A 23842-nucleotide genomic window follows, 5' to 3' on the forward strand; every position below is an offset into this window, starting at 1 on the left:
AATCCCAGCTACTCAGGAGGCTGAGGCAGGAGAATCCCCTGAACCCGGGAGGCGGAGGTGCAGTGAGCCAAAATTGTGCCATTGCACTCCAGCCTGGGCGACAGGGCGAGACTCTGTCTCAAAAAAAAAAAAAAAAGGATAACTACATCATGATCAAGTGAGATTTATCCCTGTAATTCAAGGTGGGTTTAACATTCGAAAATCGATCACTATGATTCACCACATTAATAAACTACCATGGAACCATTACCACAAACAAGATTTAAAACAGTTTTATTACCCACAAAATTCTCTGGTGTTCATTTGTAGTCAGCCCTACCCCAGGCCTTTGCAACCACTGATCTTTTTCCTGTCCCTATAGTTTTGCCTTTTTGAGAAAGTTATAAAAATGAATCATTAATATGAATAATTACATATAAATACGTAATATTTTGAGTTTGGCTTTTTTCACTTAACATTATGCATTCAAGATTTGCTCCATAACAATACCATGGTGATTTTTTAAAAAACAACAACAAAAGACTGGGTGCGGTGGCTCAAGCCTGTAATCCCAGCACTTTGGGAGGCCGAGGCGGGCGGATCACGAGGTCAGGAGATCGAGACCAGCCTGGCTAACACAGTGAAACCCCGTCTCTACTAAAATTATGAAAAAATTAGCCGGGCGTGGTGGCGGGCGCCTGTAGTCCCAGCTACTCGGGAGGCTGAGGCAGGAGAATTGCTTGAACCTCGGAGGCAAAGGTTGCAGTGAGCCGAGATCACGCCATTGCACTCCAGCCTGGGCGATGGAGCAAGACTCCGTTTCAAAAGAAAAGAAAATAAAATTTGTGCATGTTGTATCAGCAGTTCATTTATTTTTATTGCAGAATAGTATTCCAATGTGGAGGTATCAGAGTTTGTTTATCCATTATCTAGTCGCGAGACACTTGGTTCGTTTAGTGGTTATGAATAAAGCTTCCATAAAATTTGGAATACACATATTTTAAATGTACAGTTTAATGAATTTTGATAAATGTATACATCCACTTAATCTCCAGCCTAATTAAGATATGGAAACCCTGTGTGTTCCCTCCTGTCTTTTTCTAGTCAATCTTTCTCAACCTTTATTCTGATTCCCATAACCACAACTTTTTCCTTCCTGTCCTAGCCAAGTTCATATAAAAGGAATTATGCAGTATAGAAGGAATTGACATTCCTTTTATCCCAAGAGGAATAAGTGATTGAAAACTTTTAAGAAGGAAATAGGCACAATCTGATTTATGTTTGGAATGATCTTTTTGGCTACTGTGTGAAGAATGGTGAGTATGCCACTTAAGTATTATTTTTCTTCCCGTCTTCCAGGGGGAATATGACTCAATAAAATTCCTGGGTCGACCAGAATTTCCATGCTGGACCCATTTAGGGAACCTGGAATTATTTCTGCCATTCCCGATTCTTCCCAGCAGATGGCCCCAAAGTTCAGTTCCTGAATTGCCTCGCGGAGCCGCGGGCTGCAATGTGAGGCAGCAGCTGCCAGTCGACTCAAGCGCCGGAGTGGCCCCTGCAGTTGGATAGCAACGACAGTCCTCCAGGGGTGCAGGGCGACGGTTTCGGCCGCACCGCGGGCTAGCCAGGGCTGCGTGCCCGCCTCTGACCCTCAGCAGAGGTGTCTGGCCAGGAGGAGCTGAAGTTCTGCAGGACATTGGTCCGCCCGCGGACAGTCCACTCCGCGGGGAATTTCTCTGGATAAGGAGTGCGTGCGAGTGGCTCCCAGGCAGACAGGGTGTCTAGAAGGCTACACGCGAGGGAAGGTGGCTCCTTGGATTTAAAGACGAGGAAAGGAGGGGACATCTAAACTAGGCTTTGGAGAGAACTAATGGGAGGGGCGCGGGGGTGGGGGCGGGCTGGAAAACAGAGGGGACAGCCAGGACTGGTGTTGGGTGTCGGGGAACAGACGGAGCGGACTGCGTGGGTGCAGCCAAGGAAAGTGAAGCAAGCAGGCTTGTTTGGGTCAAGGTTGCCTAGGGAAGCGGAGCACTTAAGTGCCTCTTTTTCCCCTTCTCCAGCCTCCTCTACAGTGGTGAGGTCACAGCCCCTTGGAGCCCTCCCTCTTCCCACCCCTCCCGCTCCCGGGTCTCCTTTGGCCTGGGGTAACCCGAGGTGCGGAGAGCTGAGAATGAGGCGATTTCGGAGGATGGAGAAATAGCCCCGAGTCCCGTGGAAAATGAGGCCGGCGGACTTGCTGCAGCTGGTACTGCTGCTCGCCCTGCCCAGGGACCTGGGCGGAAAGGGGTGTTCGTCTCCACCCTGCGAGTGCCATCAGGAGGAGGACTTCAGAGTCACCTGCAAGGATATTCAACGCATCCCCAGCTTACCGCCCAGTACGCAGACTCTGTGAGTACCCGGGAGAGCTCAGGGTAGGACCTAGAGACCAAGGGCATCTGCAGAGGTGGCCCGAAGTGCACAAAAGCAGCTCAATAACAGCCCGAAGTAATGTGTGTGAGTGTGTGTGTGAGTGAATGTGTGAGTGTGTGTGTGAGTGAATGTGTGTGTGTGTGTAGATGTGTGTGTGTGCTAAAAACTTAATCGCCCACACTTGGGAAGGTATCATTGTTGACATCCTCATTCCCAACACAGGAAAAGGTTACAAAACTTTGGTGTACAATGACCGTGAGAGCTGTTCTTTCCAACGAGCTGCTATTCAGCACTTTGCCTAACCCTGGTTGAATCTGTTTGATTTGAATTGATAAGGATAATGGCATCTCAGGAACTGACCTTTTTGATCTTATCTTGGGTAATAAAAATTTGCAAAAATATGTATTTCTCCTTTTTGTTTCTCTAGATGGCAGGTTATCTTAGCAGTTCTGCTGATTCATCAAATTGTTGACAAAGGTTTAATCAGGGCCCTTTTTAAAATGAGCTGTCTATACTGTATCTGTAAGTTACTTACTCAAATGTGAACTGCCACTGAAATAGTACGTCCAGAACCCTGCTTTGTGATAGGCATGATAGAGGTATAAAGAAATGAAAGTTCATAAAAGGATAGTACATTTATCTGCATGCTAAATGTTACCAAATTAGAAACCTGATGTTAAATAAGATTATACACACACAACCTGTTTCTTAACAGCAATTTAAATCAGTGATCATTGAAATTGTAGACAAAACCAAAGGAATAAAGTCTTTCTTGATTGGTTAAAAATAGAACAGAAAGAAAGGATAGTAAAACAACCTAGGCTGGTTAAATCCAGTTAAGATTAGAAAGTGCAGGTTATTAAAGAAAATGTTGATAGATGAAAAGAAATGGGAAGGTGGCACCTCTAGATTTTCTCAAGAATTTAGCTCATGAAGACTATTTAACAGTAGATGAATATTTCAGCACAGAGATATATTTCTGTGCTCAGAGATATCCTAGTGTCTTAGCATACCTGAATTAATTAGTTCAATAACCTCCAAACAGTGTGGTAGTCATTCTCCATGCTGCCACCACAGAATAAAATGTGTAAAAGGTGTAATGGCCTCTTGATTACACCTCTACATGGATTGCTTGTCACCTCTAGAATACAATTCTTTTGTGCAGCCTACCAGATCTTTCAAGACCTAGTCAAGTCTTTCCAACCTCATTGCTCCTAATTTCTCTAACTTCCCACTCCTGCTGAGAAGAACTTCTGGCGCTTCCCCAAAGGTCCCTGCTGTTACAGCTGCCCTTGCCTTTCTTCGCACTTTCTGGCCCCTCTGCCTAACGCACATTTCCCCCATTTCTTCACCCAGCTAATGCCTACTCCCAGATCCAGATCCTGGATCAACTCTGCAGGAAGCTTCTCCTGACCCATGACCTTTAGGCTGGGTAAGCTATACCCTGCTACCCAACAGCGTTCTGTGCATGAACCTAACCCTAGCCCTTAGACATTGTCTACTTTCTTGTAACTTGTTATTTATTTGCATGCCTACCCAAGCAGGACACAAGCTTCTCTAACATAGGGACACTGTCATTCAACTCCGAATTCCTGAAACCCTGGAACTACTTAGACACTCAAAAAAAAAAAAAAGTTTAAGTGAATAAATAAGCAAATGAATGTTCCAGGTCTCTGAATGTCCTCTGTATGTTGGGGAGAAATAAATCCAAAGACATCACTTCTTCAGAGACTTCCTTAACAGTGGCAGAAATTCAAGTCATTGAAGAGAGATGTGGCTCTGACAGTGAAAAGGAACTCGTAGACATCCTATTTAAAATTCCACCAAAAGTTGAGAAAGAAAGGGTAATGGAGAATGAGCAATGGAACAGGAGTCAGGAAACCAGCATTCTCTTCAGCCCCTCTTTACTAACCATGAAATTGTGTAAGATGACTGATTTGGAAGGAGCCAAATTTCCTTCTGGGTAAAAGAGAATGTTCAACTAGGTGCTTCCTAGGTGATGACATGATGCTGATGAGAATGGTCTGAGGGAAGGCACTGAATCACAAGAAAAAGACATAAAGACAGTGGCAAGGAGGATCTGACCTTGAGAATAATAGAGAGGGAGGTAGTATGTCCCGAAAAATAAAGTTATTCTGAGATGGAAAAGAGAAACCTGATGAAAAGTGTGGGTAAAACAAAATGGTAGTCTCCTTTGAACAATGGCTACAACCATCTGCAACAGTAGAAAAATGATTTTTACATCTTTTGGGGGTGGTAGAACTCTTCTGTTGAAGGAAAGCATATGAGAGAAGTAAAACATGTAAAGCTAACAATTATATTGTGTTTACTTACGGGGGAGGGGTCCTGTTCTCAGCACTTTGCATGAACTCACCCAGTGAATCCTCACCAAATCCAATTAAGTAGGTGATGTTATTATCCTCATTTTATAGATGAGGACCTTGAGGCACAAAAATAAAATGAAGTAATGTGCTCAATGTTGCACAGCTTGTAAGTGGTAAAGTCAGGATTTGAAATAGCATATCATCAACTATGGAGCCTGCACCCTTAAGCCACCACTCTCAGATGAGAACTGTGTCTCACCATACCAGTGTTCCCCTGATGGTCATAGGCTTTGGAGAAAAAAGTCTGAAAACAAGTCATATTCAATAAACCGACTGATAACCTCGGGGGCTATTCGTCAGATGCAAGAACTCAGAAAGCAGGAGGTTAGCAGAGAAAGGAAAGAAGAAGGAAGGAAGAAAGAGTGGAAGAGAGGCAAGGAGGACAAGAAAGACTAAGTTAGTCTTTCTTGACAAGAAAGATCTAGATCTTTGTTTAGATCTTTCTAGACAAGAAAGATCTAAGTTATGGAAGGTATTCCCTGCTGAAATAAATTAAGTTTTTGTCATTAAAAAGCCGTTCTGGGTGGTGACCTCTTTTTGGAATCTACTTAAATTATACAGGATCTACCACTGAGGCATGTTCTCTCGCAAGTTTTATATTATTCAGAGTGTTCCTCTTTTTAAAGTTTTTGAAGAGCTTACACTGGTTTAAAATGTAAGGTATTTTGTTCTTGTAGAGTTATTTGCATTACTTCTGCAAACTTCATCAAGATGCTGTATAACCACTTCTTAGACATTTTACAAATTATGATGGTGCCGAGAACAACTCTTTCTAAACTTTATCTTCTACTCATAGATTATCGTTCCGAAAGGTAAACAGCTCTCTTGCCCTACTACCCATATCCCAGCCCCGTGGTCTTATGGATGGAGGGGAGAGAATTACGGACTGTGGCCCTCACTGAAGAAGTGATGCTGTATCTTTTCCTCACTCCTCCCCTCCAGAAGGGTATGATGCTTTACCTGAGTGGAAGGTGAGGGAGAGCTGGGATCCCTACTTCACCCACTGCCAGTGGAACATTCTAGAATTTTTGATGTGTAGGTAGTTTGAAAAAAATCACTGTCTTCAATTGAAAATTACTGATTTAAGGAAACTTAAATGAAGCAAGAGAATAAAATTAAAAATTAAAATGTTGGCATATAATTATAGATCATATTATCTCAAAACCAAGGATAACAAGATTGACCCATCACCCTCTCTTACTCAGAAAGTTGCCGTTTGTTGCCTCTGTGCGTGAGAAGATCCTTCCTTCTCTGAATAAAGAGGTAGAAAGGATTTGACAACCATTCTGCACCATTCTATGTATTTGTGTGGATTCTTCCTCCAGAAAGTGCTGGCACACCTTACTGTGTTGTTTTAACCTACCTGCTTTCAGTTTCATTATGACAGTAACTGCTATCTCTGCCTTCTCCAACCCCACTGCCATCTGTGGTCTTGGGTTTCAACAAAGTAAGTGGTTTGGACACCTGTGTGCCTTCAGATATGTTTCTGAAGGAGCTGTTGTTTTCAGGTTCTGTTTTTACTCATTTGCATTCTGCATCTGTGGCTCTAACTGATGGACTCTCCTACTGTTTACTAAACTAAGACTAGCATTCATCATCTTTGGCATTTGTACCCTGTGTTCCATCTGTGCTGTTATTTACTCAGTATTTTTAAGTTGACTCACTTCTCTAACTGAAATTTATTTAGAAAAGTTACAAGTGGAAAATTAGCATGACTTGGTACAAATAAGAGGTAACCAGAAAACTAAAGACAGCAAAAACAAAAATATGATTAAATTCTAGCTACAGACTATTGTCTGTGAATACACTGAGCCTACAGCTGCCTTCTCTTTGTTAAAAAGGAAGCGAAGTAAGTATTAATAAGTATTAAAGAGATAACAATCTGGCACGGTGTCCTTGGTAGTATCGAAAGGATGGAAAGACAATAGAAAAAGGAATTACTTTCTCACTGTGTGATTCACTGTTATTTAATGCCAGGTAGGCACTCCACCTAAAATAATCCCATGTACCTCCAAGTCATCTTTGTTCCACGCTTAAAGAAATGTGGATGTTTTGTATATTTCACAATGGTTTTAGTCACAATCAGTGGTTGTAATCTGAATAACAATTGTTCCCAACCTAAAGAGAAGCCCTCTGCTTCAACACCCACATGCTCCCCAAACACAGCCCCACACGTATAAAGGTGACTTCATTTCATATATCCAGACTCTGTGAATTATTCTTTTCCATTCTCTCTCTCCTCTCCCATACAAATGAAACAGTGTTCTAAGAGGAGTAAAGAATTCTGATCTGACCTTCTCGTGCAGCGCACTAGCATGGCACATGTATACATATGTAACTTACCTGCACATTGCGCACATGTACCATAAAACCTAAAGTATAATAATAATAATAATAATAATAATAATAATAATAAAAGAAGAAATGATGAATATAGGAAAAAAAAAAAGAAAAAATAAACACAACAAATATATTTAAAAAAAAAAAAAAAAAAAAAAAAAAAGAATTCTGACCTGAAAGTTAAAGGGATTTGATTTATTCATTTGGAATGAACATAATAATGAACAATAAAATGTGTCCATCATATATATATGAGAGAGAATATACATAGAGAGGGAATATATCTATATACCTATATGTATATATATTTAGACAGATATATATGTGTATTTAAATCAGTCAAGGTTTCTGATGAGAAGTAACAGAAAACCAACTCTGTTTAGGTTAAGGAAGAAAAAAATATTTTGAAAGAACATGTAATTTACAGAATTACTGTAGGACCAGGCTTTGAAAATAGGCCAAGGCCTACTGTGGGCAAGGAGCTGGAGCCACAGTGAATCATCTGTTTAGGACAATTCCATGGGCAATATAGAAACCACAGCCACTGGACATCTGCGGTATTGTAGCTGCCAGACTGTCTATGTACTGCCATCAATAATTTCCCAACTGTCCCTGTCTCTTTAAATATCCTACCTGAGAGTGGTATCCTGTATAGGAGCATTTGATTGGCTGGCAAGCCATAGCTGCTGGAGGTAGGAAGAAGAAGGAGGTCAGCCGCCCACTTTTGGTGTCTGAAATAGGAGATGCAGAACTGGGGTCCTTCTAATATTCCACACAACAGGGAATTCCCCACTGAAGAGGGGCCATATGCCCTCTACATTGCTCATCACTTCCTTCATTCTGCAAATCTTTACTAAAGACTAACTGTATCCCAGACACTGTGTCACACTCTGGATTTAATGGAGAACACCACCAACATGTCCCTGTCTGCAGGGATCTTACAGTCTAGTGTGGGAGCTGCATATTAATCAAATAATTACATAAACATAGAGTTATAATTGTATAAGTGTGCTTGAGTGTGCTCTTAGTAGGGGTGAGGGATACTTACTTAAACTGCAGTTCAGGGAAGGCTTTGAGCTACCTCCTGAAGAACCAGTAGGAGTTGAGTGTAAGAAGTGTCAGGGGAGCAGGTGGAAGGTGGAGACGTGGTATTCCAAGAGCTTTGAAGAATTCTGACCTGAAAGCTGAAGGGGTTTGATTTATTCACTTGGAATGAACATATTAATGGACAATAAAATTTGTTACTACTCCCTTCATAACTCAGTACAGATCGAGGTGAATTCTGATGTCCTTGGGAGCAGTTTCTATGCACACACACAAAAAAACAGTTAATGGGGGTAGCTGGCTTCTTAAATTAATATTTGGTTTGTTAAAGAAATAAATGTAAAACCTAGTTCTTTATTGAGTTTTCTATGTATTTATTATTTTGTTTGGAAATCTAATCATAACAATTACTTTGAGGAGTATTTTATCATTTAATAATATTTTAATAACTGATTTCCCATATAGTTTAATAAAATAATAAATAATTTAAATGAAAACAAATTTAATGTATTTTATTTTGAAGTATTTGAATGCTTGATGAAACTTCCCCAATCCTTAGAAAATTCAAAAGCATCTATTATATTAAACTTTATAAGTACCAGGAATCCTATGTTTTTAGACAGCCAAACTCTGGAGTGAGATCCTCTGGGTTGAATGCCTTGGTCTGCTATTTCCTAAATATGCTTTTGGGAGCACTGCTTAGTTCCTCTGGGCCTCAGTTTCTCCATCTATAAAAAAAGGGTAATAATAGTCCCTGATTCACCTGATTCCTGGGTGGTATGAATGAGTTAATACTGTCAACGGATAATTTTCAAAGAAAGGTAGAATTGTAACTCTCATACACCTATAAATTGAACACATGTTAAAGATTTTAATTAACTCATTGATGAGTGTATATGAATTGCCTAAGATTGCCATAACAAAGTACCACAAACTGAGTGGCTTAAAACAACAGAAATTTACTATCTCACAGTTCTGGAAGCTAAAAGTTGGAAATCAAGGTATTGGCAGGGCCATGCTTCCTCTGAAGACTCTTGGGACAAATCCTTTCTGGTTCTTCCTAGGGGCTGGTTGCTGCTGGCAATCCATGGCATTCCCTGCATCATTCCAATTATTGGTTTTAGGCTCACCCTCATTCACTATGGCCTCAACTTAACTCATTACATCTGCAAAGAACGTATTTCCAAGTAAAGTCACATTCTATGGTTCCAGGCAGATATGAATTTTGGGGGCATGCTTTAACCCACCATAATGAAGAAACTGGTAAGATATTACAACTGGCTTAAAGGATAGCGCACAAACTAGACATATTTATAGATTAGGAATATCAGAGTGACTATGCAGATGGAGGCCAAACTAGCTTCTTCCCCAGTCGGGGAGAGAAGTTCATAGAAGTTCTTCCATACGGGACAGAATTTACAATCTGTAGACAAAATTGTTTTGCATTGCTACAATTATCTACAATCTAGAAAGTTGTAAAATAATTCCCATAGAATCAGACTGAGAAACTTGGAAGGGTGTTCTCTAGTCAATACACAGCTTTTCATTGAAACACATTTTTCCCCAGTAATACATGCAAAATTATAGAAAAGTTACCACTTCCCAGTGAGCACTATACAGGTAAACTTATTAAAACCTCTAATTTCCTTTTCAACTTAAATCACAAGTCAAAATAAATTAATTATATATTTTAAATTGGAATAGCAAGACCAATCTATTAGATAGCCCAACTAGGTCAACAACTTCTGTTAATACAAATACTCAAAATACCAAATATATATTGATTATTCTTAAACTCAACACAAACATATTAATACTATGGGTCTGATTTAGATTCTCATTCTATTGTTAACTCTAAATTTTCCCAAGCTAAAAAATGTTTATTAATTTTAAAAATTGATCTTCGTTCCCTAATGAACTCCAGGTTCTTTATGGAACCATCCACTGGTTTCCAGGTTCCATATAGTTAGGGTTGCCCTATCCAAACGGACCCTCCTCTTACACCTGTAAGGCAGAAAGTATCTTTTCTTTACCCATCACATGGTGCATGGCTGAGACCCTACAACAACAACAAAAAACAGATTGACAAGAAAAAAACATTAAACAACTATTAAATATAAGTTTTACATGACACAGGAGAATTCAGTAATAAAGACCCAAAGGAACAGAGAAAACTATATCTTTTTATGGACAGTCATACAGATTGGAGGACAAAAGGATATGATCGAATGGTAATAAACTGTGGTCTGTGGGGCAGATCTTAGCAAGTCTCATTTGTCCAAATTCATCTGGGTGTCTCTGTGTCTTCATTCCTTTTCTCCTGGTGTTGGGAGAGCCCCTCTGAAATGAAGGTCTTAAGACCTACTTTAGAGGAAGACCAGAGGATTGTCTTATGACCTGATTCAGGGGAGAAGGGCAGGAAAAAGTCAGAGAGATCTTCTGCTTCTGTTGTTTTCTCAAATGCCAAGGTGTCACATTTGGGGATAGAATGTCGTGAACCCCATTACATCTGTCATTCAAGTGTAGTTAATAGCATTCCTTTCACTCTCAAAGGTGTCCCAGTTTGGGGGATAAATTACTAATGTTAATAGATCTTCCTGTTAGACCATGAAGTCCAGAGGCCCGTGGGACATGCTCAGCCTTGTGTTTCATTGCCGTAGGTGGGAGTCTATCACTTAAAAGAAGGTTGGTCTCAGCCAGGTGGGGTGGCTCACGCCTGTAATCTCAGCACTTTGAGAGGTGAAGGGGGGTCGGATCACGAGGTCAGGAGATCAAGACCATCCTGGCTAACACGGTGAAACCCCATGTTTAAAAGTCCAACCTCAACAGTCAGATCAGTTTTGATGAGGCAAGCCCATTCAGATATGATATCAGAGGCCTAGATCCAGAATGTCCAGTTATTTTCATCTGTGTGAACAAACTAGCTATCCTGGGGCCCAAGTCTATTTTCTTAGATCACCTCTGATGAAGTAGTAAGCATAGAAAACTAATTCGTAATGCATAAAACATATTGTTAAATGAATTAGTTTTGTCTGAATTTATCAGTCAATTTACTAGAGTAGTTGTTTTTTGTCCAGAGCTGAGAAATTAAGTGGAATTGATCTATTTGATTATTTCAGTGTCTCCTGGTTATACAAAGTGTGTTTGTTACCCTTCAGGCTAAGGTTTATTAGACAAAAGTTCATGGGCCTCCAGGAGTTCGTGGTTGTGCTCTTAGGAATCTGTGGTTATGTGAAAATTTGTCCCCATCAGTGCATTTCTGAGACTCTATAACTTTCCTTAGACCTTCAAAGGTGTCCTTGACCCCTCACAAGTTAAGAAATTCTGATTTGGAATAATTTGGCATTTTGTAAGTGTACTCACTATGACTCAATCTTTTTCTTATATTACAAACAACCCTAACAGATATATTTTAACAACAAATGAAAATCGCCTGACCTTTGTGTGGCAAGCTGTCACAGTTAGTTACTACTTGAGACTGTCATTTCGACAGTTACTACTGTTACTACTTGAGACCATCACTAGGACAGTTACTACTATTACTACCTGAGACCGTCATTATGAGACTGAACAAAGGAATGAACGTAGAAATGAAAAAGTAAGACAAAAGAAACTGTTTTAAAGAAAGGGTCCAGGGGAAGAAGAAGAGAGCTCCCTGCTTCCAGTGAGCAAAGGCAGCCCCTGAGCTTCCACAGCCCTTCGTACAGCAAGGGCAGGGAGGAGGAGGTAACGATTGGTCGGCTGCTTAATTGATCACGGGTTCATATCGTTACTAACAGGCTTCAGATGTACCTAATTGCAAGAAACACTGTGCTTGGGGTGTGACTGCCCTCAGCATTCCTTCTGGGTGGAGGACGCACTTTGTCAGTTTGCCAACATTCTGCATTTATGAGAACAGTTTGCTGTTTACTTACAGAGCCTCCAGTGGTATAGTGAGTTGATCACGACCCTCACTCTTTCAGCCTGCAACACCTTTGAATGTGATGGTTTTCCTTCTGAATATGTTATTGTGGTGATTACTTTGTTTATGGCTCACACTTAGCCTGTCCCTTGATAGGCTCTTCACACAGAAGTTCACTGAATGCTGCCACTTTTTCAAGTCAATAGTTGACAGATTTTTTCAAGTTTCTAATGCCTCCTACATGATGTTAAATTCTTCATACGGACTCTGTTTCCATTTTTACTGAAGCTGGTCAACATACTTAATTACTCTCTGCCTTTCATTACATTAAAAAAAATAGCATTTGAAAATTTTAAGAATGAGCAAAATGGTCCCATTTGTTCAAAATTACAGATTGAGTTTTAAAATGTTCCGTTAGATGTCAGACACTACTTACTTGGCTTCATTTCTGTATGAACCTTTAAGAACATTTAGGGTATTCCAGAAATTTTCAAAAAAATTTTTTAATTACAAAGCTGGCACTTGTGATTTTTAAGACGTCTTATAAATATTGTTCTCTTATATGTGGTGACAGGTATATGTGCTCTGGATTTTTATGGCACAGTCCCATTGAAAATACTGCCATCAGAATGTTCCAGAAATTCAAATATTTCATCATCATTTTAATCTAAACTTCCCACATCACTTGTGCACCTGGAAAGAGCTTCCTTATGTCCAAATTTTTCTTTCAGAAAACATGATCTCTGTATTTATATGACACATGAAGCTTTTGGCTTATATTTTGTAGGCATTAACTTAATCTTACCCATGCCTGTGTGTTCTCATGCAACTCCAGAGAGGAGACTGAAATTGTCTCATCTTATTGCCAGGTACTGTCATTTTATATTTTGTTATTTCAATCTTTTTTTAAGCCAAGAAACTAGAAGGCTACTTTTAGGGAAGGGCTCTGTGCATGAGAATAAAGAGGATCTAAGGATGGGCATAAATGAGATACTCTTCCATGAGAAAGTCTTTAGTGGGCTTTAGATGGCAGTATTTCCGTTTCAACACCCTTTGCAGTTATTTCTGGGTTTGTGGACATGGTCCAAAGATTTGAGATAACCAAAAATACTACCTCTAGACAGGTGGCATTTTATCGTAAAATGTTCTTCCTTCTTTTCTTTTTTATATTTTAAATGTTTATTGATCACCTATCATACATTAGTACTATTCTAGGCTTTGATATATAATAAATGACCTCATTGATCTTACATCCTAACAGGAGAAAATAGCAAAAAAAAAAATTAAAAAATTTTAAAAAGTAAAACACAGAGAATGTCAGATGGTGAAAAGTATAATGGAGAAATATAAAGGAAGGAAGAGGAAGAAGGAATACTGGAAGTTGCATTTTAAATAGTCAGCAAGGTGTCTTAGTTTGGGCTCCTCTAACAGAATACCACAGACTGAGTGGCTTACACAATAACCATTTACTTCTCACAGTTCTGAAGACTGGAAGTCCAAGATCAGGGTGCCAGCAGATCTGTTGTCTTGTGAGGGCTGCTTCCTGGTTTGCACTTGACCATCTTCTCATTGTATCTTCACATAGCAAAAAGCCAGGCTCATCTCTCTTGTGTTTTTATTATAAGGGCACCAATTTCGTCATAAGGGTTCCACACTCATAATCGAATTTCCTCCCAAAAGCCCCATCTTCTAATACTATCCCATCAGAGGTTAGGATTTCAGCATATGAATTTGGGGGACACACAAACATTCAGTCCGTAACAGAAGGCCTCACTGAGAAAATGACATTTGAATAAGGACCTGAAGAAGCTAAAAAAGGAATGCAGGCTAATATCTGGAGGAGGAAAAAAATATATATATATATGTATGTATGTGTATATATATATGTATGTGTATATATATGTATGTATATATACATGTATGTGTATATATATGTATGTATGTATATATATATATATATGCTTATTTTTGGAATGAGATAAGAAGCTATTAAGGATTTTGAGCCACACACACACACAAGCAAGACCTGACTTACTTTTTTTTTTTTTTTTGAGACAGAGTCTCGCTCTGTTGCCCAGGCTAGAGTGCAGTAGTTGATCTCGACTCTCTGCAACCTGCACCTCCGGGTTCAAGCAGTTCTCCTGCCTCAGCCTCCCTAGAAGCTGGGATTACAGGCATGTGCCACCATACCTGGATTATTTTTGTATTTTTAGTATAGATGGGTTTTCACCATGTTGGTCAGGCTGATCTCGAACTCCTGACCTCAGGGGATCTGGCCGTCTCGGCCTCCCAAAATGCTGGGATTACAAGTGTAAGCCACCCTGCCCAGCCCTGACCTGACTTACATTTTAGTAGGATCACCCTGGCTACTATGTTTCTTAATCGGGTGAGAGATGATACTGGCTCGAACCAGCTTAATTGCAGGGAATGTGGTAAGAAATTTCCTGGGCTTATTTTGGAGGTGAATCCAACAGGATTTTCTAGCAGACTGTGTGGACTTTGAGTAACAGAGAGGAGTCAGTGATATCTTAGCCTGAATTCTCCAGAAAGCAGAGCCCATGTGAGAATTCTTGTTGGGGAGTATGATCCCAGGAGCAGAAGGTAGGATGGGGAAGTGAAGCAGGGAGAGAGGGAGAGTTTGCTGCTGCTAGAAACAAATGGTTGCTGAAACCCCTGAGACCACCTGAGAATTCAGATGACTTGCATCTTAGGACCCTTGCTTTAGGAAGGAGGAAAGGTAAAACATCTATCCATCAGTTCTTGGCTCCCATGAGTCAGGGATTTAGTTCTACTGACCTTCCAGGTTTCTTGTGCCTGGGTGATGAGATAATTTCCTGATATTAACAAAAAAGTCCCCGGGTGGGAGATGAGAGGTGTGTGGTGCAGGGCTGAGATGCAGTACTGTCGAGTTGTACCTGCCTGAAGCTAGTCAGAGCTCATACAGAACTGGTAGCCGCAGCAGGGCTAGCGTAAGAGGCAAGCTGAGAGAATCTAAAACGATGTAAAACAGGTACCCAGGGTTGGTTAGCCTTTGCACAACTCAGACCTGCCCAAGCTTTTCATTACGTCTAGCTCCCATAATAAATATAGGGCCTCCAATTTTGTAAGAATGAGATGTCCTTACTTTTTTTTTTATTTTTACAAGAAAGGGGGATACAAGCCCCTTCTTCCACAGAGATTCCTTCAAGATGCAGTCCTTGCAAAGACATAATGCAAGAGGGTTTGTGAAATAAACTAGTCTGCCCTGCTGCAGCTAATCTTAAGGATGCCATTGATAGTCCTCATCTCTCTTTGACTCCAATCCTAGATTTGTCTCACCCTTGCCCAGCACTCTGACTGGTTGAGTTGATTGCCTGATGGAAAGACCCAGACTTCAGCTCCAAGGGTTCTGAAAGCTTAGTTGCCTTGTTCTTGTCATATGTAGCTGCTGTATTTTCTCCTTCACCATTATCCGTTGTCTCAAAAGAACCAAGAGATGCCCCAGTGAATTCCCTGCATTCTAGACACACTCCTCACTCTTCCTAATGTGTAGCAGCTGCCCTAGCTTCTCATGGTAAAGAGGGCCTAATATTTCTCAATAGAGAAACTCCTATATTTACCTATTTGTCCACTAGCGTGAGAAGCCCACATGACCAGGTCATCATTATAGTATCAACCTCCCTGTATTTTTTACTTGGAAGAAGTAATCTTTCTCCTCAGGAACTAGTACTGTTAATTGGGCAGGACTACAGACATGAAGCTCAAAATTTGAATGTTAGGTTACTAGGGTGATGGTGAGACAAGCCAATTCTACATTTGCCCCCCGGGTTTTCAGACATGTGTATCCTAGCTACATAGAACACAATAGCATATGTTGGCTATTGATTCAGCTCATATCCTGTCTTAGGTCAGATCCCAAATCCTGCAGGGCTTTGTCCCCAAGATGGCACCTTAGCTGAGTCTTTAATTCATTCCACCATTCTCGTAGGCAGTCTGGTTCTTCATGACAGAGCACATAGTGAGACTAGTGGATATAGTGTTCATATGCCCTTTGTTGTACCTTCTCTGCCATGAAATGCATCCCTTGGTTGAGGCAATGCTGTACACATTTTCATAATGGTATATCAGGTTTTTATAAACCCTTAAATGGTGGCGCCGGTGGAGGCATTGAAGTCAGAGAAGGCCAAATCCAAAGTAGCCATGAAGTTTTAAATGAATTACTATTTCTTACAGGGTGGAAAGGGTCCAGTATAATCAAACTGCCACCAAATGTCTGGCTGTTCTCTTTAAAGAAATGTGCCTTATCAAGGGTGCAGCAATGGACTATACTGCTGAAAGGTTGGTCATTTACAGGAGAAGTATCTTGATTAGACTTGATGAAAAGGAGCCCAAGCCATTGGGTCCATGCTTGGCTTCCATTCCTATCACCATGGCCACTTCATTCATGTTCATTTCCCCAAAACAGGATGGCATTTATAAAATGAGTCCTCTAGTCTACCCGGGTGTTGAGATTCACTGCAAACTAGAGTAATCAGTGGATACTCTCTGATGAGCATTAAGGTGAGACACAAAGGTCCACAGAATTTGTTCCCACTCCCATAGATATATCCATATTTGTTTCCTAGACTTTCTTGTTTTCTGTTTTCCAATAGTATTCTTTCCAGGCCAGTGGTCAACCACGTAAGTTACTTGCTACTTCTTGGTATTCCATGTATACCCTTGTCACAGTTCTTTCTCCCTTCATACAAAGAGAAAGAGAATGATTGCTGTAATGCTCACAGATCAACTGACTGTGAAGATTTCCTTTCACCACTATCCTTTAGGGCCACCCTTGAGTGGGGCCGTAATGCAGCAGTAGTTCATTTTTTTTGGCTGGCATTAGCTTGTGCCAAACTGTAAAGCAGACACCAACCTATGAACTCCATCAAGTGGTCATATGGAGCTCTCCATGAAGCCAATTTCAGTGAGAGTGCAGCAGAGATAAGTGAAGTGGGATTCTAGGCCACCTAGTCATGAATTTACCTTCCCTTACCTAGTCTTTCTTGATCCAGAATGTAAAATTTCTATCATAAAATCAATTGCTGCTGTGCTCACCTTATTTTATGACTCAGTAGAACTGGCAATACCCAATTCACAATGGGCAGCTGTAGTCACAGAGTCACTTAGTGTCCCATTGAAGAGATCTCAGTCTCTACTAGGGCAGACTAGCATGTCAGGAATTATTTTTCACATAAAGGGTATTTCTGTCCTTCAGAAGGGAGATCCTTGCTCCTAAACTTCAAGAGCCTGAGCTTTCATTCTCTTCTTGGGACCTGCTGGCAAATCTATGGAATATTCTTGTCCAGGATGGATATCTGTAGAGTTGTAAGACCTGCTGGGCTGGGCTGTGTGGCCCACATGGCAGGGAAGCTGGCATTTCAGCCTGAATCTGTTATAGACTCCTGTAGGTCCTACCTGAAACCTGCAGCCTTCTGAGTTATCTGATAAATGGGAAAATGGGTTACACTGCTGCCAAAAGCCAAGACGCCCAGCAAGTGCTGTACTTCTTTGTAAAAGGTAGAAAGGGCAAGATACAACTATGTGTCCTATACCTTAGAAGGGATTTTTTTTTTTGAGATAGGGTCTCACTCTGTCACCCAGACTGCAGTACAGCAGTAGTTCATTTTTTTGGCTGGCATTAGCTTGGCTCATGGCAACCTCTGCCTCCAAGGCCCAAGTAATTATCCTGCCTCAGCCTCCCAAGTAGCTGGGATTACAGGCATGTGCCACTACCACCCGGCTAATTTTTGTATTTTTAGTAGAGACGGGTGGCCAGGTTGGTCTTGAACTCCTGACCTCAAATGACCCACCTGCCTCGGCCTCCCAAAGTGCTGGGATTATAAGCGTGAGCCACCACACCTGGCCAGAAGGGATTTTTTAGAATGCCCCAGACTAAGCATGTTGCTAATGGAAGAGGTCCCTGAATCTTTGTGGGATTTATCTGCTGCCCCCTGACCTTCAGATTTCTTACTAGAATATCTAGGCTTCTTTCTATTTTTTGCCCACCAACTCTAATTAGCATATCATCAGGTAGCAAACCAGTATGACGATGTGTGTGATGTCCAGACTATCCGTCCCCGCAAACTCTTATGAAATGGAGCCCCTGGGGCAAAGCAGTGAATTGGTGTTGCTATTGTTCCTAGATAAAGGTTTACTACTTTTGATTCTCTCTATTGATAGGAATCAAGAAGAGAACACATTCACCAGATTGATAATCACATATAAAGTGCTAGAGGCTGTGCTGATGTGTTCCAGTGAAGACATCTGGCACAGCAGCTATGATAGAACCTACCTATTGGTTAAGTTTGTTAAAGTGCATTGTCATTCACCTTAATCTATTCGTTTGGGGTTTTTGTTGGTTTTGTTTCTTACAGGGGGCAGATAGGGGAATTGAAAGGATATGAAACGCCACCATTCTGCATCCTTTAAGTCTTTCAAGTTGACACTAATATCTGCAATTTATCCTGGGACATAGTCTTATCAGTATAAGCTCAAACCTTGTATCCAATGATCTTCAAGAAGTCTTGGATTTCTGTTTACCAGTTGACAGTTACTTTGGCAACTGGCCACAGGTTCCTTTTAGGAACAATTGGGGGACGTTAACCAATAATGCTTGTAGTGGTATACACTTTCCCTACGCTTCCTTAGGGGGATCCAGCAACACTTTTAATCAATGAATTCCTGGTTCCTGAGACATTAAAGTTTTAAAATATGTGCCTCTTAAGATGATGAAATATAGTAACTTGATGTGGTTACTATACATAGTACTAGAGGGAAGAATTTTCCATAACACAAATGTTTAGATTTAAATTCATGCCTTGAAGCCAGATAAATGAAGTATAAACTATAATTACAAAACACCTAGTTCTTCAGTTTGGATTTATGAAAATTGCCATGATTGTTATCTATTGTGAGTTTTTAATCCAAGTTACTTTTATTACATTTTAACAGTTTTAGCTATAACATAAATTCCATGGGTTTTCGTTTTTGTTTTTTGTACTACCTTAAAAAAAAACCTGTCATTGTTCTGTGGGGTTTTTTGCTCAGTTATGTGTTTGTATCAGCTTTATGCCCAGACCCATTCTATATGTCTTCACATATAATATCTCAGTGCTCACAGTGGTCTTCCTTGAGAGGTGTTTGACTCTCATTTAGATGCAAAACTGAGACCCAGAAATGTCATCTTTTTTGACTTTTATGTCACAGCTGGTAAGTGAAAGAGTCAGAATTCAAATTCATGTCTCCTAACTCTAAACCCAAAGCTCCTTCTACTATTCCATAGCTATCTTGCTAAATCTGGTCTATTTTCTCTCCCTCTCCCTCCCCTCCTCCTCCTCTCTCAGGTGATGTGAAATTCACATGACATAAAATTAACCATTTTCAAGTATACCTACCATTCAGTAACATTGAGTACATTCACAATAGTGTACAGCCAGCACCTGTATCTAGTTCCAAAATATTTTCATCATCTCAAAGGGGAGCTGGTGCGGATTAAGCAGTCATTCCCCATTCCCCACTCCTCCCAGCCCCTGGAAACCAGGAATCTGCTCTCCGTCCACATGGGTCTACCTATTCTGGATATTTTGTGTAAATGGAATCCTACCATATGTGACCTTTGTATCTGACTTCTTTCACTTAGCATAATGCTTTCAAGTTTCATCTACATTGTAGGGTGACAAAGAGTATGGGCAATCAGACAAGTGACCCAAAGGGAAAACAGATGTAAACAGGCCTGGCTAAAGCTTGTAGCAATTTTTGGACAGGTTCATTTCTAACACATCAATGTAGATAGCAGCCCCACTCCATGCTCTAATACCTTATACCTTAGATACAAAAATCTGAACATCAAAAAAATCTGTGTACTTGGCCGGGCGCGGTGGCTCACGCCTGTAATCCCAGCACTTTGGGAGGCCGAGGCGGGCGGATCACGAGGTCAGGAGATCGAGACCATCCTGGCTAACACAGTGAAACCCCGTCTTTACTAAAAATACAAAAAATTAGCTGGGCAAGGTGGCGGGCGCCTATAGTCCCAGCTACTCGGGAGGCTGAGGCAGGAGAATGGCGTGAACCCGGGGGGCGGAGCCTGCAGTGAGCCGAGATCGCGCCACTGCACTCCAGCCGGGGCGACAGCGAGACGCTGTCTCAAAAAAAAAAAAAAAAAATCTGTGTACTTATTCTCAGAGGCTTAGAGCTACAAAACATACTTTCCCGTGTCGAAAGGTTTTAAGAGTTCCCATCTTATGAAGGAGGCTGTTTCTAGCCAGTTGGCAGAGGAACACTATGCATTTATCCCTTCTGGATCTCATGGCAATCTTAGGCAACATTTCTAGAAAGCGGCGACTTAATAGCAATGCATGAAGCCATTATTCATAACTCTTTTATGAGTCAATATTCATGCAAAGGGCTTTTCTCCGTTATAAGGAAGCTGAAGAACAATTCTAACAATATCCTATTTCTGTCGATGTTTCTTATAATAATATTGGCTTCTATACCTTTTCTAAATCTCCATTAACAAATTTAACCAATGTGCCAAGGAAGAAAATTTGCTGTGAATTGGAAAATGTTTAAATGAGAGACATAAATTATTCTTCACCTTATGTTTACCAGAGCTTACTTCTCAGTTATTTTTCCCCAACCTGCTTTAGATGTGGAGGCAGAAGAGGTGTCGTATAATTCTTATCTCCCACCATCGCCCTGGGTGGGAGATTCTATTTACTCAATTCACAGGATGAACAAACTAGCAAGATCTGTAAAATCTGCTCTCCCCACATTGAGTGATTATACGGAGCTCATGAGCTAATGCTGTTAGCATGATGTAACAGAATACGCCTTGATCACAGGTTAGCTATTATTACTAATGTGGTAGTAGGTCTGAGAGCCCGTCAGATGTGGCCTGATTTAACCCTCGGTGTGAGCATTCTATCAATTTGTGGAGGGCAAGCTTCCATGCAGGGACCATCCAGCAGCTGTTTGGCATCAGGGTTGCACAGCTTTATTACGAAGAGCAACACTTGTCTACTTTTCAAAAGGGACATTTTAAAGACTTCCAAGAGTTCTTATCTTCTTCCAGATATATTCATTCCCAGTAGGGTAAAGGGACTGAAATTCTAACTAGGGGGCCTCTGTGCCAATAGAGCCCATAAATCTGTAAGAAGGATTTATCTGTTCTGTGTCAGAGTTTGGCTGAAAAGCCTGTTAGTATTGCCAAACCCTCCAGATGCCCGTATTTAATGCTTGGTTGGCCTTATGTAGCATAACCAAATTGCCATTTCACAACCACCCTCAATCCCTGGAATCTAAAACAACAAAGCCAGAAGCTCTGAAATGTGCTTTACGAAGCATGAAAGAATCTTTTAAGGCTCTGTCTGATTCAGTTCTGTGTGATGATAGAAGGTCTAATGTACTTATGAAGGATTCCTTTTACTCATAAGAAACTTGGCACTTTACAGAAAATATGTATTTCATGACCAAAAAATAGGGTGGCTTGGAGGGATTGTGCTTTCTTTTTGTATTGTATCCAATATCTTCAGTATCAACAGCAGCAAAATAGAGAGGAAAAATATCTGGTATAAAGCTATGTCAGCTAAAAGTCATGGTGAAGAGCAGAGGACAGTTTTCCACTGAACTCAGGGAAATTATTGCGTGACTATGTGAAAGGACTACTTACACAGTAAGAGTGGTAAGTAGAAATGACAGTGGAAGTCAGGAGACCTTCCATAAGTCCTAAGCATCTTAGTAAGGCACTTAATCATTCTGTGTCTTACCTTTTGTATCTATTAAAGGAAAACCGTAAGATGGTCCTGTCCTATTTCAGAGAACTGTTAGGAAGACCAAGGACATCATTGTTCAAATGTTCATGGAGCTCTTCCTATTCAAGGACAATCTTCCCCATTCAGCAGAGTAAGACTATGGGAGGTCATTGTTTGTCACATATTTTGAAGAATACAAATGTATTATGCAGGGATTCTGAAAAAACTTGACTATTAAAACAAAGCAACACAAATGAAGTGTTTCATTTAAAAGAATCTACACCCATCCTTTTCTTCTCCACTTTTGTAGTAATACAAGATGAGTCCCTCCACCTACATCCGTGTTCTTTTGGTTTCCTCACCCTATTTTGACTTTTTCCTCCCTCTCCTACTCTCTCAGATGCTTTTCACAGCTATCTAAACACACTCAATTATCTTTCCTCTAAAAAAATTTCACTCCATAGTTCTCACATTTGCGTCCACCTACTACTCCTTCCCTGCCTCTATCCTTCCCTTCACAGCTAAATGTTCATAAGGAGCTTTCTCATGTTGCTCTTCTGATTTTTTTACTCCCCATTCACCATTTAGCTTGGTGCAAGCTGGCTTTTGCCCCCATTACTCAATTGAAAAAGGTCTTGCCAAAGTCATGTTAACAACCTTTGTTGCAAAATCCAAAGAACATTTTAGATCCTTTCCTAAGTTGAATGCTCAGTGGCTTTTGTCACTGCTGACTGCTTCCCTTGGTTTTCTCCACATCACACTCCTTGATTGCCTGTTGCCTTAGTTCGGGTCTTCGGAGCAGCACAGGAGGCAGGGCTGCTGTTGCATAATGGGGAGGATACTGAGCTGGTTAGGTGTGCCAACTGCACTCCTTGCAGCTTAACAGCAAGTGCTTTTTTTTTTTTTTTTTTTTGAGACAGAGTCTCACTCTGTTGCCCAGGCTGAAGTGCAGTGGCACAATCTGGGCTCACTGCAAGCTCCGCCTCCCAGGTTCACGCCATTCTCCTGCCTCAGCCTCCTGGGTAGCTGGGGCTACAGGCGCCAGCCACCACACCCAGCTAATTTTTTGTATTTTTAGTAGAGACGGGGTTTCACCATGTTAGCCAGGATGGTCTCAATCTCCTGACCTCGTGATCCACCCGCCTCGGCCTCCCAAAGTGCTGGGATTACAGGCGTGAGCAAGTGCATTCTTAAATGAAGCCCTCACTTCCACAACAGCCACAGCCCACCCCTTGCAAGATATAGATCTGCTTCTCCACATATCTTTGGGGAACAGATTATCCAGGATTCCAGTGGGCCTGTCTTCCTGAGGAGAAACTTGAAAGAGGTAACTTAGGGAGTAGTCTGACCCCTGTTGCTGCAGTTGGTCTGTCTGGGATCACAATTGGTACTAATCATCTCTCTTCCACTGTTCATTTTAAATTCCCCCTCAGCTTTCACCTCTGCTGGTCTTGATGACTTATCTGCTGATATAATCAAAGCTTTCATTTTCGAGGGCCTGAACCCATAGTAACCACACTTTTCTTAGGCTGGGGTTATTGCACTTGTTTGTCTATAGTCACAATTGAGCAAGTATGTCCAACTGGATCATCTGAGTTCCAAATATATTTCTCCCTGTCCTCATTGTGTAATAGCAGCCCTGCTTCTTCCTCCTGATCAGTGTCAGTTACTCCTAACAAGATATTGACTCCTCCTTCAGCCTGCTGGTCTCTGTGTACAAGAAATCCTGAATGCAGTCATAGACTGAGTTCTCCACAGAGCCTAGTATTATAGGAAGAGGAAACACAGACTCTTTCAGCAAATCATTGAATGTGATAAGTGGACTCTCTCCTGCTTCTGCCCAATGGTTCCCAGACCAATATATTCTTCCTAATTGGGATAACATCCATATAGAGGTTTGTGATTCAGTGTCTAGCCTGCATGATGATACCCCACCATGGCAGATGCCATGATGTAGGTTGCCTACAAATTGGCATTCCAGTTGAGCCTTTGATAGGCTCTTGCATTGCTCTATA

The 23842-nt window shown here is 41.0% G+C and overlaps 2 protein-coding genes across 6 annotated transcripts in view; one reads left to right on the forward strand and one right to left on the reverse strand.

Moving 5' to 3' along the window:
* Positions 1-6079, reverse strand: part of CEP128 (centrosomal protein 128) — a 465504-nt gene extending 459425 nt beyond the window's left edge. For 2 of the 4 annotated variants that reach the window (XM_054449600.2, XM_063651940.1), the window contains exon 1: positions 5977-6073. The gene's annotated coding sequence lies outside the window, so the exon portion shown is untranslated. Of the gene's footprint in view, positions 1-4725; positions 4832-5976 lie in introns of all 4 variants that reach the window. The other 2 variants (XM_054449599.2, XM_054449602.2) reach the window with 2 other exon arrangements.
* TSHR (thyroid stimulating hormone receptor) overlaps positions 1492-23842 on the forward strand; it is a 183059-nt gene continuing 160708 nt past the window's right edge. The window contains exons 1-2 of one of the 2 annotated variants that reach the window (XM_054449612.2): positions 1492-1787; positions 2043-2370. In XM_054449612.2, coding sequence (XP_054305587.1) covers positions 2201-2370 — 170 coding nt within the window. In that variant the 5' untranslated portion in view covers positions 1492-1787; positions 2043-2200. Of the gene's footprint in view, positions 1788-2042; positions 2371-23842 lie in introns of those variants that run through there. The other variant, XM_054449613.2, reaches the window with a different exon arrangement.

This window comes from Pongo pygmaeus, chromosome 15 (genome assembly GCF_028885625.2).
Source record: "Pongo pygmaeus isolate AG05252 chromosome 15, NHGRI_mPonPyg2-v2.0_pri, whole genome shotgun sequence".
NCBI lineage: Eukaryota > Metazoa > Chordata > Mammalia > Primates > Hominidae > Pongo > Pongo pygmaeus.